At 40.0% G+C, this 13,008-nt stretch overlaps 1 protein-coding gene across 1 annotated transcript; it reads left to right on the forward strand.

Moving 5' to 3' along the window:
• Positions 1-5,832: 5,832 nt before the first annotated feature.
• vgll2a (vestigial-like family member 2a) lies at positions 5,833-12,039 on the forward strand. Its single transcript, XM_029496626.1, has 4 exons — positions 5,833-5,910; positions 7,251-7,497; positions 9,403-9,897; positions 11,125-12,039. The coding sequence occupies exons 1-4, from the start codon at positions 5,833-5,835 to the stop codon at positions 11,172-11,174; spliced, it is 870 nt and encodes a 289-aa protein (XP_029352486.1). The 3' UTR covers positions 11,175-12,039.
• Positions 12,040-13,008: the final 969 nt, after the last annotated feature.

Genomic DNA, 13,008 nt, shown 5'->3' on the forward strand with positions numbered 1-13,008 from the left:
TTTAGTCCTCCAACTTGAATGACTGTAAGCTTAGCCTCAGCGGGAAACATACAAAAATGCGTTTCGCCTCTCGACAAACGGAATTATTCAACTTGAAGGCGTCAGACGTGACGTCACTGACACCAGATGTCACACTAGACTGAAACAAATGCAGCAAAGACAGCTGATTAATACCCAATGAATGAAGTTCCCAAACATGCAAGAGCCTGGAAAAACAGTCAAACTGACAATTAGCAAGCAAATTGTCCAAAGGAGTTCATAATGAAGTTAAACAGATTGTTCTCATGCTATTAGCTAGCTGGTAACAGACGCAAACAGGTGTGGAATGGTCCGTGAGACTTACTTCTCCAGCTCAGTAAAAATAAATATAGAAAGATCATTTTTTGCTGCTAAATTTCGATTTTTATTTTAAATGTTATAAGCTTTAATAATATTTGTTAGTTTATTTCTATGATTAATGACAGTATCTGGATCTGGGCGGCGCTTATCACAGTAACATCACCGTTAATGTTGTTGCTGGATTCAATACAATAAAACATTCCGAAATAGGCTGGTTACGATAATTTTTCTGTTAATTTTTTCAACAATAATTTTTGATTGAAAAGGAAACAGAGGCCTGATGCATTGGAAGTTTCAGGTGAGAGAAGCTCTCCACTTTCCAGCCTACTTGGATATTAAACAGTGTTAATAGCATTTGCCTTAAATATATAATCAGCCAGTGGTTTTCTATCCCCGTGACAAACTCACACAAAAGTCTGATCCCGCCGACAAGCAGTCCCTGAACTTCAAGGTTTTTCTCTCTAGAAGGTCATTACAGAATTTATTCTTTCAAAAATGAATAAAAAATAAATAAATGGATATTCAGACGCTCTTTCAAAACACTGCCCTTGCTATACCTGGTCTAATAATAAAATTTAATGAATTCAAAATTAAATGTTTATAAATTGTGAAAAGGTGAAAATAATGTTACCCATTGATTCTGTCCAGTCTTTTGTGTGTTCCTGAATGAAAATATTGACTCTTTGTGCGGCTTTATTAATGCTTTTTTATTTGTTTGTTTCAAACTGAAGTAAATCCGACTTTTTAATCAGCATAACGTTTGATTTTATTTTGATCGGTTAAAAAGTGAATCTGTGGAGTTGATTAAAATGCTTTCTGGATCTTTGTGACTGACTGAATTTCTTTGAAATGGAGTGAAATGACAATTTCTGTTGAGAAATGCAAGAAAGTGGAAACAGGAGAAGAAAAAGAGGAAAAGTGAAATACTTGTTTTTAAAAAGACGATTTGATTCGATCAGTAATTTTTCTGTTTAACTGCTTTCATTCTTGTTCTTGGAGATCTGGTGTTTATTCCTTTACATGTTTGAACGAGTCTTTACTTCTTCATCTTTTGTTTGTCTCTTGTTTTCTTCGTGCTTCTTCAGCCTTTCCCTTCCATTTGCTGTTATTTGATTTTGTTTATATTCCTGCTCTGGTCAGATTATGGTCCATCTCTGTTTAGGAATGACTGATGTCTCCATCAGCAGTGACAGAAGGAGACTTGAAACTAAAGACTTAGACCATAAATTCATCAGGAAAACTTGCTGAGCTAATAAACCGAGGGATAAGTAGGCCCATTTAGTCTTCAATACAATCTGACTTCTCCTTACAACCATTGCAGGTTTAAGGATTTTTCTCTGCCCTCTGACAAAGACAGAGTTGGTTTTCATCACCAAGATCATAATATTTGTGAAAGCGAACAGAAAAACATGAAATGATTCATTCTTTTTCGTTATCTGCTGCTGTTTAGTTCAGACCTCCTCCTATAGATCTGTTCAAATGTTTTTGTTTGTTCATTTTGAAATCCTGAGATGTAGAATATATATCGATACAAGCAGCTTGTGTTAGAGCAGAATCAGAACAACAACAACAACAACAGCAACAAAAAAAAACTCTTACTCTTTGTGTCTACACATCAGTGAGGATAAAAACACAATGTTCCTGCCTTGAACTGGCCTCACGAAAGCCACAATTGTTGAAATAATAACTTTGGTTGAAGGTTGTGGAACATTTATTGCCACAGTTAAGACACACAAAAAAGTTTAATATCACAAGAATTTGAGGTTCATTTGTAAACTGGTTCCTTGGTTCACTTTAATGTGAACATTGCGTATTTCAGTGGGGTTTGTGCGTCTACTATATTTTACACCAGAACACCACCGACATCCCAGATTATGAGCTCACACAGACACACACTCTGAGTGTTTGTTGTGTCCTTGGTGGGACACTGGTAGATCGGTGCTAAATGGAGGGTCACGGTCAGGTCTTCCTCATCATGAGGCTGAACAAAACCAGCTACACTCCCCCCACCGCCCAGGAGGAGCGAGCGGTTGAAGGATGAACGGGATGCACTTTAACAACCACACACAAACGCGGCATGCACACCGTGTGACTACACAACAAACAATCCAACAGATCAATAAGTCAATGTCTCTATTCATAAACCTCATATGGACGTTTTTGGATATTACATATTACACTGTGTCGTCTGTAAAAGCTTAAACACATTAATTGGCAGCAACAGTTAATGAAGAATTAATTATTTAATTCATAATTCATTTATCCTCACTTTAATATCATTTTAAATGGATTTAATGACTGAACAAAACAAGAAGATAATCTAATAATGTTAGATAATCTAATTAAATCTTTCCCACTTTCTTATTGGCTTTTTCTGAAGTGATGAACAGAAAATGAAAATTTCCTTCATAAACCTTCCAATCAACACAATATTACAGCTCAAGGTCAAACTCACAGTGGGAACGACGAGCTATTTGAATGATGTCAGTTTGCAGCTCAGATTTAATGTGTTAATTGTCTGTGTGTGCGCTTTGAAGCTGAAAGTCGTCTGCTGAAGACAGAACAGGCCTGTAATCTGGTCCGGTATGTCCACAGCCACTGAGGTCAATTTGATTTTAAGACGAGCCTCTAATTTAAACCATCAGATGTCTACAGTATATTTAGGAGTTTGGGTTAATTAGCAGTCTCTCCGGACAGCTGAGGAGGTCTTTACTTCGCATTAAATCTGGTCCTGGTTGGTGTTTTCTAATTTTGATGACTTACCTCTTCATGACGGAGTTAACATTAACCACCAGAGCTGGACCAGAGACCTGAAGGAACTTCAACAGTTCTGAGGAAGAAAAGCAAACAATCCAAAATGAATAAAGCTTTTTATGCAAATAGAATTTAAATGCAGGGAAATCACGTCTTCTTTTAGTTTTGAGGATCAGAAACATTTTCTGATTTGACTCCAGCAAAAAATAAATGTTTAAAGTTTTGTTGCTCCTGATTCATAAAGGAGCGAAAATCAGTTCACATTTAAAGTCGACTGAGCTTCATCACTGTAGTTATTATAATAATAACAGTGTTGGAAGCAAAGTGTTCATGTTAAACACTGAAGTGTCGTTGGCCCACGTTTGGCCCACATAAAATACTGAATCACCATAAAAAAAGAAATATTTTTAAACTTCCTGTTGGGGAAATATTTTATACACAGAGCATCAAACACTCACTTTGTCCACCAACCTTCTGTCAAAGCTATCAAACCTGTGAGTTACAGCGGAGAGAAGATACCAGACATTCCAGATCAAAGATTCCTCATTGAGCTTTGGGGGGGTGTGTATATGTATGTGTGTGTGCGTGTGTGTGGTTCGGGGTGGGGGTGGGGGGGTCGCTGTTCCATAACACAAACAGAGCCATGATTGAATAGTGCCTGTGAGATGAGCTGAGCTGAGCTGAGCTACAATGGGAGATATTTTTGGTTTTAATAGCTTCTCTGTGCCACTTGTGGTGGAACAGGTGGGGCAGTTGTTGGGGGGCAGGGGGCGGGGGTGGGTGTGGGGGGTAGGGGTCAGCCAAAAGGACAGTGGAGTGTCAACGTCACAAATGACTTACCAGTACAAAGGGGAGAAAATCCATGCTTATCACATAATGGTTATGTTAGTGTGCAGAAGTGTTTGATTCATTAAAAATGAACCTGTGAGGTCAAACATCAAACCCTATTCCTGAAAAGTTCCAGAGCCACAACACACGGATCAGTGTGGCATCGAACACACACAATTATGGGAACAGAATACTGAAGAGGCAGATCTGGGCAAGGAAAAAAACAAATAAAGTTTTGCTGAATCACAGTTGGAGCTCCTGAATGTCAGTTAGAAGCTGATTTTCTGTTTATGCAAACATCTCAGATCCAATAAACACCCAGTCGTATTTATTTCTAAATGTGCAGGAAGGCTCTAATCAAACATTTCATTAGTTAGCAATCCCACCTCCTGCGCGGCTGCTGTGTGTTGTGTTTCTCTGAAGCTGGAAAAACTCACATCGCAACACAAACTGAGCTTCACAAAACCTCCACAGAAGTTACTGCAAATCAGTTTATCGTTGTGGCACTGACAGAAACTACAATAAACACAGATCTGAATTCTCTCCGCTGTTATTAACCGTCACACAAGTCACACAATATAAACTTATTTTTTGGAGAGAAATATTTTTTCACTTTTATCTGAAAAAAGTCCACATTGGCCCTACTACAAATGAATAAACAAATCAAGCATAATGTTCAGGTTTTAGTGAATACATGTATATTTTTTAAATCTGCTTGAAAACACTAAGGAGAAAAAAAATATTAATTATTTTTTTAACACAATGCTTGAAAATTCTAAATGTTTTATTTAGATGTGTATTTTTGAAATTGAATTCACTGTCTTTAGATTATCTTTGTATATAATTACATTTGTATTTTTCTCCTTCCACCTGTTTGGAGGAAAAAACCCAAAAGTATAAAATACATTTCCAAATTTAATTTAACTAGTTTCTCTAACTAACTACCCCCGTAACAGCACCAAACTGGGAACAAACTATTTGACCTTTGACCTTCAGAATTTGGGAAGCCACTGAGGGATTGTGGGAATTCACAGCATTACATTCCTCTCATTGGTCAGTTTGATTTGTTTACTCGTTCAATTAGCAGCAAGTGGCAGTCATTACATTCTTAACTGTCCTCAAACACAACAGAAGTACAATCCAGCCCTGCTAATTGCTTCTTTTTTTTTACACAGCCTTTAAAAATACATAAAATATAAAAAAAAAATTTGGATAAAAATATCAATATCTTACTTAATGAAGGAGCAAAATCCCCATCAGATGACATAACATAACTATACTGGATTAAACGTGTGTGGTAAAAGAGAGTTTGCTGTAGATGTAAGAAGAGAAGCTTTAAATTAACATTATTTTGGCACACTGTTTGTTTCCAACCTCAAGAATAGACCGGATTCATTTCAGCGAAGGTGAGTGGAGTCTAAAGTGACAAAAACCTCAAATAAAATTCAAGCGAAGCGAAGGAACATGCAGTTTGGTTAAAGTGCACAATACAAAAAACAAGTTGGTTGTGAATGCAGAGCTAAAAGTCCTCAGAATGAAATCTGTGACTCATTAAAAATGTTTTAACCATGAATGAACCATTTGGCTCACAGCTTTAGTCTATAATGTTTCCAAAGTCCCTCTTGCCAGGGAAGGAGGGGGCGTGGGGGGGCTCGGCCTCTGATTGGTAGGAGGGAGGCGTCAGGGCTGGAGGTTGGAGGGGCTTCCCTCTGGTGCGCTCGGCCGCAGCGCAGTGCGTAAAGAGCGCAAGGCGCCGCAGCAGAGACCGGGACTCTCCACGGCCCGGATTAGAGCTGTTTCCTCTGGATCCGGACTGACCCGCTCCCACTCCCCCCCCTCCCCTACACCCCCAACTCCCCTTCCACCCCCCCTCCAAATGACGCCTGGCTCTTCTCCGTGATTTTCTTCGCCATGAGCTGCCTGGATGTGATGTACCAAGTGTTTGGTCCTCAGCCTTATTTCAGCTCCTACAGCCCCTACCACCACCAGGTAGGGACCGCCGACCGGGTGAACTCTCCGCAGTATTTAGGTGCTAAAGTCCTCAGAGTCAAACTTCATCCACGTTAATTCAGCAGATTTTACGCAGCTTCCACCTATTGCAGCCAGTCGCTATGACAAAACCCATTTGAACTTATTTAACAGAACTAACATCACTGAAACATTTTTCAGCTGTTCAACATGTGGACCGTGAACGCCTCACGGTGCAGTGAGCCTGAAGAGGCTGTAAAACTTTGGCTCGTTTGGATTCCTAGATAATTTCTTATTGTGGAGCAGAAACAGTCTTTGGTCCTCCATGTTCAGTAAATGATTTGTTAGTTTGTAAAAAACGGATTTGTATGTATTTGTATCTTTACAGAATCAGACTTCTGGTTATTAATGTCAATAACTAATGCAACAATAATTATTAGTGTTAAATTAGTTTAATTTCCTCCTCTAATTTTACATTTAAATAACTGTATAGTTTTGGATCATTTTTTTTAAAGATTGTATCTCAGACTGCTTTGCCTGTTTTTTCTCATTAATTGTTGTGTTAGATACTAAGAATTAAACTGGAAACCTTTTAGTGCTTCACTTCTTAAAGTCGGATGTGTGTTGATGGATTTCATGTCTGTGAGCGTCAGTAGCTGAAGGTTTTGGGTTTGGGTTTGTGTTTTTTTTGTGTGTGTGTGAGGCCTTTGCAGTTCTGTTAAAGGGCTTTTTCACTCTCTTAAAAACATCTCAGTCAACATTCAGGCATATTTCACATAGTGCCAAAACTCACCACACCAGCCGAAGATCAGCCAGAGTCTGTCGGTGCTGCACACCACCGCATTTCACCTCCAAATGCTCTGTACAGCTTATCAAAATCATTTTTCCTTTTACAATTAGAATTTTTTACAAGATTAATGTCCCTTGGAGATATTTCAAAAACAAATAGATGAGCACTGTAATTAGGATTTTTTTTCATTAGTAGTAGTATTTGTAATATCTGTACTTTAAGCAGTGAAACATTTTAAAGGTTCTTCAATAATTGTCTGTTGCAAAGTTATTAAACTTAATAATGATAATATATCTGTGCATAAAAACAGAGGTCTAAATAAAAAGGCTAACTATTACATGTCGTTGTTAGTAATTTATAGTATATGAGGAATTTATTTCTGATTTTCAAAAAAGAAGCACACCTTTGGGTTAATAAGTATGAAACTTACTGTGAAGAATTCACACCAGTTAGGTCCAGAGAAGAAATATTAATTTAAGTTTCAATCAGTGAATCAAACAAAAACGATTGTGAGTTTAAAGTCAATCAGACTCCGCTTTGTCAACAGTATAAACCTCTCTGTCCTCTCCAGAAACTGGCCTTGTATTCTAAAATGCAAGATCCCCCGGAAAGTGGCAGCCGACTGGGCCCCCCGGGGCCCCCAGTGATCAAAGAGGAAGACAAGGACTTGCCGCCGGGAGCCGAGTACCTGAGCTCCCGCTGCGTCCTCTTCACCTACTTCCAGGGCGACATCAGCGCCGTGGTGGACGAACACTTCAGCCGAGCGCTCAGCCAGATGACTGCATACCCTGCCTCAAGCAGCCACAAGGCCGTAAGAGGTGTGTGTGTCTGTGTGTGTGAGTTGTCTCTAATTGTGGAAGCATGTCTACAACAGCATCGTAACAATTATAGGATTTGAACTTTCTCTGTTGAAGCCCACAGAGACAGTAATGTTTTAAATATGATTCATTATTCAGACTTCACCCTCCATCAGATTTCTACTTTAGAGACTCTTCATTAAATACATAAATGACGTAAAAAAAGAATTACTCTTCTAACACAACTACTAGAGATGACTGTATTCACAAATTCAGCCAAAATAACAATCTGAAAATCCAAATGTTTGGTTTTTGCGTTTGGCTGTCTGGACTGAGGCCGATGTTTCCACTGACGCACAGCTATTCAGTGTCTTCATACCAGGAAATAAGAACTACTGACAAAACATTTAGATTCAGTTTGGCCAAATTAAAACTCTAAAACTAACAAAGCAAAATACAACTACTACTACTACAAAAAAAAAGAAAAGAAAAGAAAGAGAAAAATTGGTTTGGAAAACAAACTGAAAGATGAGGTTGAGTGTTTCTAATCATAATTTCTCAACTATCAAGAACAAATTGCTGAACAACAATTAACTGCAGGATTTCCTGACTATTAGACTGTACTTATTAATGTCAAAGCTGATTTGTTAAGTTTTGGACTCATATCTTTTCCTTCTTTTCATCCTAGAGAAGGAAGATTTACAACCCTCAGCCTTTTTCTTCTTTTGTGAGCACGACTTATATGTTATAGCTGTGTGACAGAAAAAGAGAGAGGAAGTCTATTTTTTTCAAATCATGCACGTTCTAAAAAATGCATGTCAGAAATATACTTATAAGGTCAAAGTCCAACGTGTGTTATATAAAAAAAATCTAAAATACATTTCTATCATACTTTATATGTTGTTGTGAGGAAGACTGAAAGCACAACAGGAATTACTCGGAGGGATTTGGTGCCTGTAGTGAGACAGATCAGGTCTGTGTTGGCTGAAATGGTTTTACGATTACTTTATAAAATCTTTTCTTTGGTAATCTTCAAGATATAATCCACATTCACCCAGAACACTGACCAAAAGAAAGGGCAGAGGATAATTATTTGAGAACTAAAAAGGCAGGAAACAATTAAAACCCTTTGTGTTATGTTACATTCTGAAGTTTGGATTGTGCGTAATATCACAGCTGATTTTGGAACAGTGGAAACGGAACGAAGGATATTTTGGTTAAAGGAAGTCACCTGTCAAAGACCCTCGGCTTGACAGCACCCGTGAAACTGGCGCAAAACGACAGACATGATGGCCGGCAGTTGAAGCTAGCTTCCAGAAACATCTCCTTCGACCACAGGAGGGCGATATATTATGAAATGGATGCAAATAACACGGAAACAGATCGTTCACGAGACGGACGCAAAAATCTAAAAGATCTTTTGTGTTACACTTTGCTGTTGTTTTAGGTGATGTTTATTTTACTTTGCACAATTTTTAGATATTTGAGGGGACATTAAAAAAATTCTTTCATACAATAATTATATTAATTGTTTTCACAACTATCTTTGAATAACTGCTTTGGTAAATTCAAACAAAAGGCAATTTTTGTCTTGTTTTTGAATCTTCTGGTTATTTTTTCAATTAAATAGGTAATTGTATTGTGAATAAAATGTCAGAATTACAAGACATAGAGACCTTATTTTCAAAGGGATGTCTGCTTATTGTTGAGCCACAGCTCAAAACCGCAATGAAGTGTCTTCAACGATGAGTTGATTATTGGAATATTAGCAGGTTTTTATTTAGTTGTTAAATGGGGCATTTGAAAAGTGTTAAAAGCTTTCTTGTTGTGTCAAACAACTTTGTTGAAGTCAAGAATGAACTGTCACACTCGCATACTGAAAGTAAACAAACTTACAGTGTTAAGTTGGAGATTTCTGTCTTCCAGATGGATCATTCCCGATGAGCCAGCGAAGTTTCCCTCCGTCCTTCTGGAACAGCTCCTACCAGCCGTCGGTCTCGTCCACGCTGGGCAGCGCTCTGTCGGCTTCCCACACAGAGCTCTCCTTTCCCGGGGACCCGTACTCCTCCGCCTCCCTGCACAGCCACCTCCACCAGGCCAGCCCCGATGCCTGGCACCCATCCCACCACCATCACCATCACCACCACCCTTACTCGCTAGGTGGCGCCATAGGCACCCAGAGCTCAGCTTACTCACGTCCGGGGGTTCACGAGATGTACGGAACGGCGTTCGACCCGCGCTACGGCTCGCTGTTGGTGCCGTCAGTGAGGCCTCACCACCGCCTGACGTCCGGCGGCTCGGTGCCAGGGCCCAGCACGTCACCCTGTGACCTCAGGGGGAAGGCAGAATCAGGGTCGGGGGCTACCTGGAGCGGCGCCTTCACTGGAGCCGGAGCAGAAATTGGTCTCAACATGGATGCAGGTACTGTCAAATTTTACTGTCAAAGATTAAGAACATTTTATTTGTAAAGCCTAAAGTCCAAAATTTGCTTAATGGGTTTTTCAGTCTAACTCAGTATCAGATAGTCCCCAAAATATCTTTAATTGAAAGAAGAAAGAACTGAAGAAGTGGGGGGGCCCTTAGGGTTAGCTGTGGACTATTAGCTATTTTGAGTAAAAACCCAAGTACGTTTTTCTAGTAGAGTCGTTCCGAACCAATCATAATGGACATATTATATTCAGCTTCGGTTTTTATTTTATGTCCCAGAGATTTTCCTCCAAAGCCACATATGGAAGTGTGAAAAGCATGAAATTTTAAGTCTCAGTTCGACCGTTGTTTACATGAGATACATACAATTATCTGATATGTGGCTGATTCTTTGCCATGGAAAGAAGTTAGCACAGTGTTTCTCTCTGGCACTGATACTGGTTATTAATATTTGTAAATTAAAAGATGGGGAACAAGCACATACATGAAGTGGAGCTTTACTTTAAGTCATGTGGCAAAAAAAAAAAAAAGTGTTACATTGACATACTGAAACTTGCTGGCCTCTTTGGGCTGACACTGACCCCGGCTGTCCTCTGTCAAAAAGTACCATCAGTCAGGGGAGCACAAAATAAATGCTGGATTTCACTGCAAAGAAAAAAAAACTGAGTTGCATCACTGTCGTATAAAATTAAATGAGAATGAATTAGTGCGGCCACGTGAGAAAGTAACAGCTTCAGCGGGGAAAAGCAGAATTGAACAAAAGCTCTATTTCCTGCCTCAGATCAACTTACCACAAGTGGTTTGAAGCAACAAACTGACTGTCAGTCAGCACCTTAACACCAGCTGTCAACTTCCTTTTTCTCTTGCCGTCCTGCTTTCATCCCCTCGCTGCCTCGGGCTGTTCCTTCTGCCTTTATCAACATGATATTTGTGCTTCTTATTCTAATCTCTGTTCTCGCCTCTTCCTCCACCACCTTTTCTTTTCCTTCTGTCTTTCCTTCTCTCTCAGGTCTACAGGCACAGGATAAGAGCAAGGACTTGTACTGGTTTTAGAGACTGCTGATACCCCCCCACCCCCTCACACCCTGCTCTCTCCTCTTCTACTTTCCCCCTCGATCCTGCTCTGCTCTGTTGTTCTGCTGCTGTTAAGGGATGACTGAAAAAAAAAAAAAACTTGACGGTGGCTTTTTTGTGATGTAACGGCTTCTGGTCTACTTGCAGCTCTGTGTTACGGTGGACTGTGCAGCAGCAGCGCAGCCCTGCTGAGCTGAACGGATACAAAAGCGAGCGTGGAAACAAAACAAAACAAAAAAAGCAACTAACAAAAAACAAAAACAACAACAACAACAACAAAAAAAAAAAAACGGGAAAAAAGAAAAAAGTGGACACTGATTGGAGCGAGAGAATCTGGTCTTGACGGATGTGGACAGAGACAAGACTCTTTGTGCTTCTGTAACAGGCAGGGACAACATTCCTAAACTGGAAAAAAAAAAAAAAACAAGTCTGGGGACGGACAGACGGACAGAGACACATGTTGTGTTGTCAAACTCCAAAGACGAGCGCTTGAAGGACTTGGCAGGACTTGGCTCGCTGGGACAACTGTGTTTCAGACACTGGGAGTGTGTTATGGCTGGAGGAAAGGCCATGTTGGTGTTGAGGAGGCCACACTGCAAGAATTTGGCAGACGGAGGAGCCCAAACACGTCACACACACATAGTTTATATGGATCTCTTTGCTATCATGTTACAACGCAGCCAGAACAGAGATTTTCTACGTCACAATTTCACAGAAAGCTACAACCTTTTCCTTTGTACCACGTACAAACCCCAAGCAAGTTAAAAGTCGACCGAAGAGACACATGCACGTTAACTCCTGTTGATTTATGACTGTGCATTTGCCCCACAATGCAGTTCAGAAAGGAAGCAGGGGAGCTGCTGACAGGTGGGGAAAAAAACTTTAAAATAGACTGGTGAGACAGCTCCACGAAGATCTTAGAAAACACTAAATACTTTGATCCATCCAGTTCACAGTGTATTATGACAATTTGTACATACAGAAGTGAATGTACTACACAACAGGACACTTATCTCATCATGGGGAGACACTGAGGACATGGATTTGGGGATTTGCTAATGTCTTGACCACAAAGTGAAAATCTTATTATTTCATATCTGTATTCCAACATGTTGGAGGTCTTTACTGTGAGTCTCAAATAGTTATTTAAATATATCTGATGAAATACATCTGGGCTTTGGACTGTTGGCTGTTCAAAACACGGAGGTTATAAAATGTCAGACATTTTCCTGTATGTTATTTTACTTTTTAAAATTCATGCACTAAATCAATGAGTTCTTCAATCAGATCAACAAAAAAAACAGATTCCTTATCGATTGCAGCTGCAGCCTCAAACTGAAGACACTGTATGTAACATTTGAAAAATATTTAGGGGAGGGAAATCACAGCTGTCAATCAATAAATGACTCTGCCTCCCCATGCTCAAGCTCCAGGCTAGCTTTAGCTGCTGGAAGACACGAGGGTTGACTCACAGGTAAGCTCTTGAGTCCTGCTTTCCCGCAGACAGCAAACCAATGCTGTCAGTGCAATCCTTTCATTCCAGGGGGAAGCTGTTTCAGTGGAGCAGGTTATAACTCCGGAGATTATTTCCCCGAATGTTCCATCTGCTTCCATGGTTTGTATCGGGGGAGTGCATGATGATGATGATTTAGATCTTTCCTCTGAGAGTCAACAGTGTGGTAGGTTGTCCAATTCGGGGTTGATGGCCATGGTGTTGCACCTCCTCCACCTGTCTGCCACACAGCGTGATGATGTGATTGGCCTGATCAGTTCCCATGCCACTCTGTTCAATGATGGCATCGATGTCGGAAATGCTCAGCCCATTAAGCAACACGTCTGTTGTTATTATAGTGAAAAACAAGAGAAGATGAAGGTCATACACTGCCTACTAGGTAACAGTCTGGTTAAACCCAGTAGCAGCCCCCGGAGCTCTCCTTGCCTGTTAGCGCCAAAACCAGATGGTACACCATGTTTGTTCCGACTTTTGCAAAGCTAATGCAGCTACTGTGCCGGATTCCTTTCCATTTCCTC

This window comes from Echeneis naucrates, chromosome 24, assembly GCF_900963305.1.
Source record: "Echeneis naucrates chromosome 24, fEcheNa1.1, whole genome shotgun sequence".
Lineage (NCBI taxonomy): Eukaryota > Metazoa > Chordata > Actinopteri > Carangiformes > Echeneidae > Echeneis > Echeneis naucrates.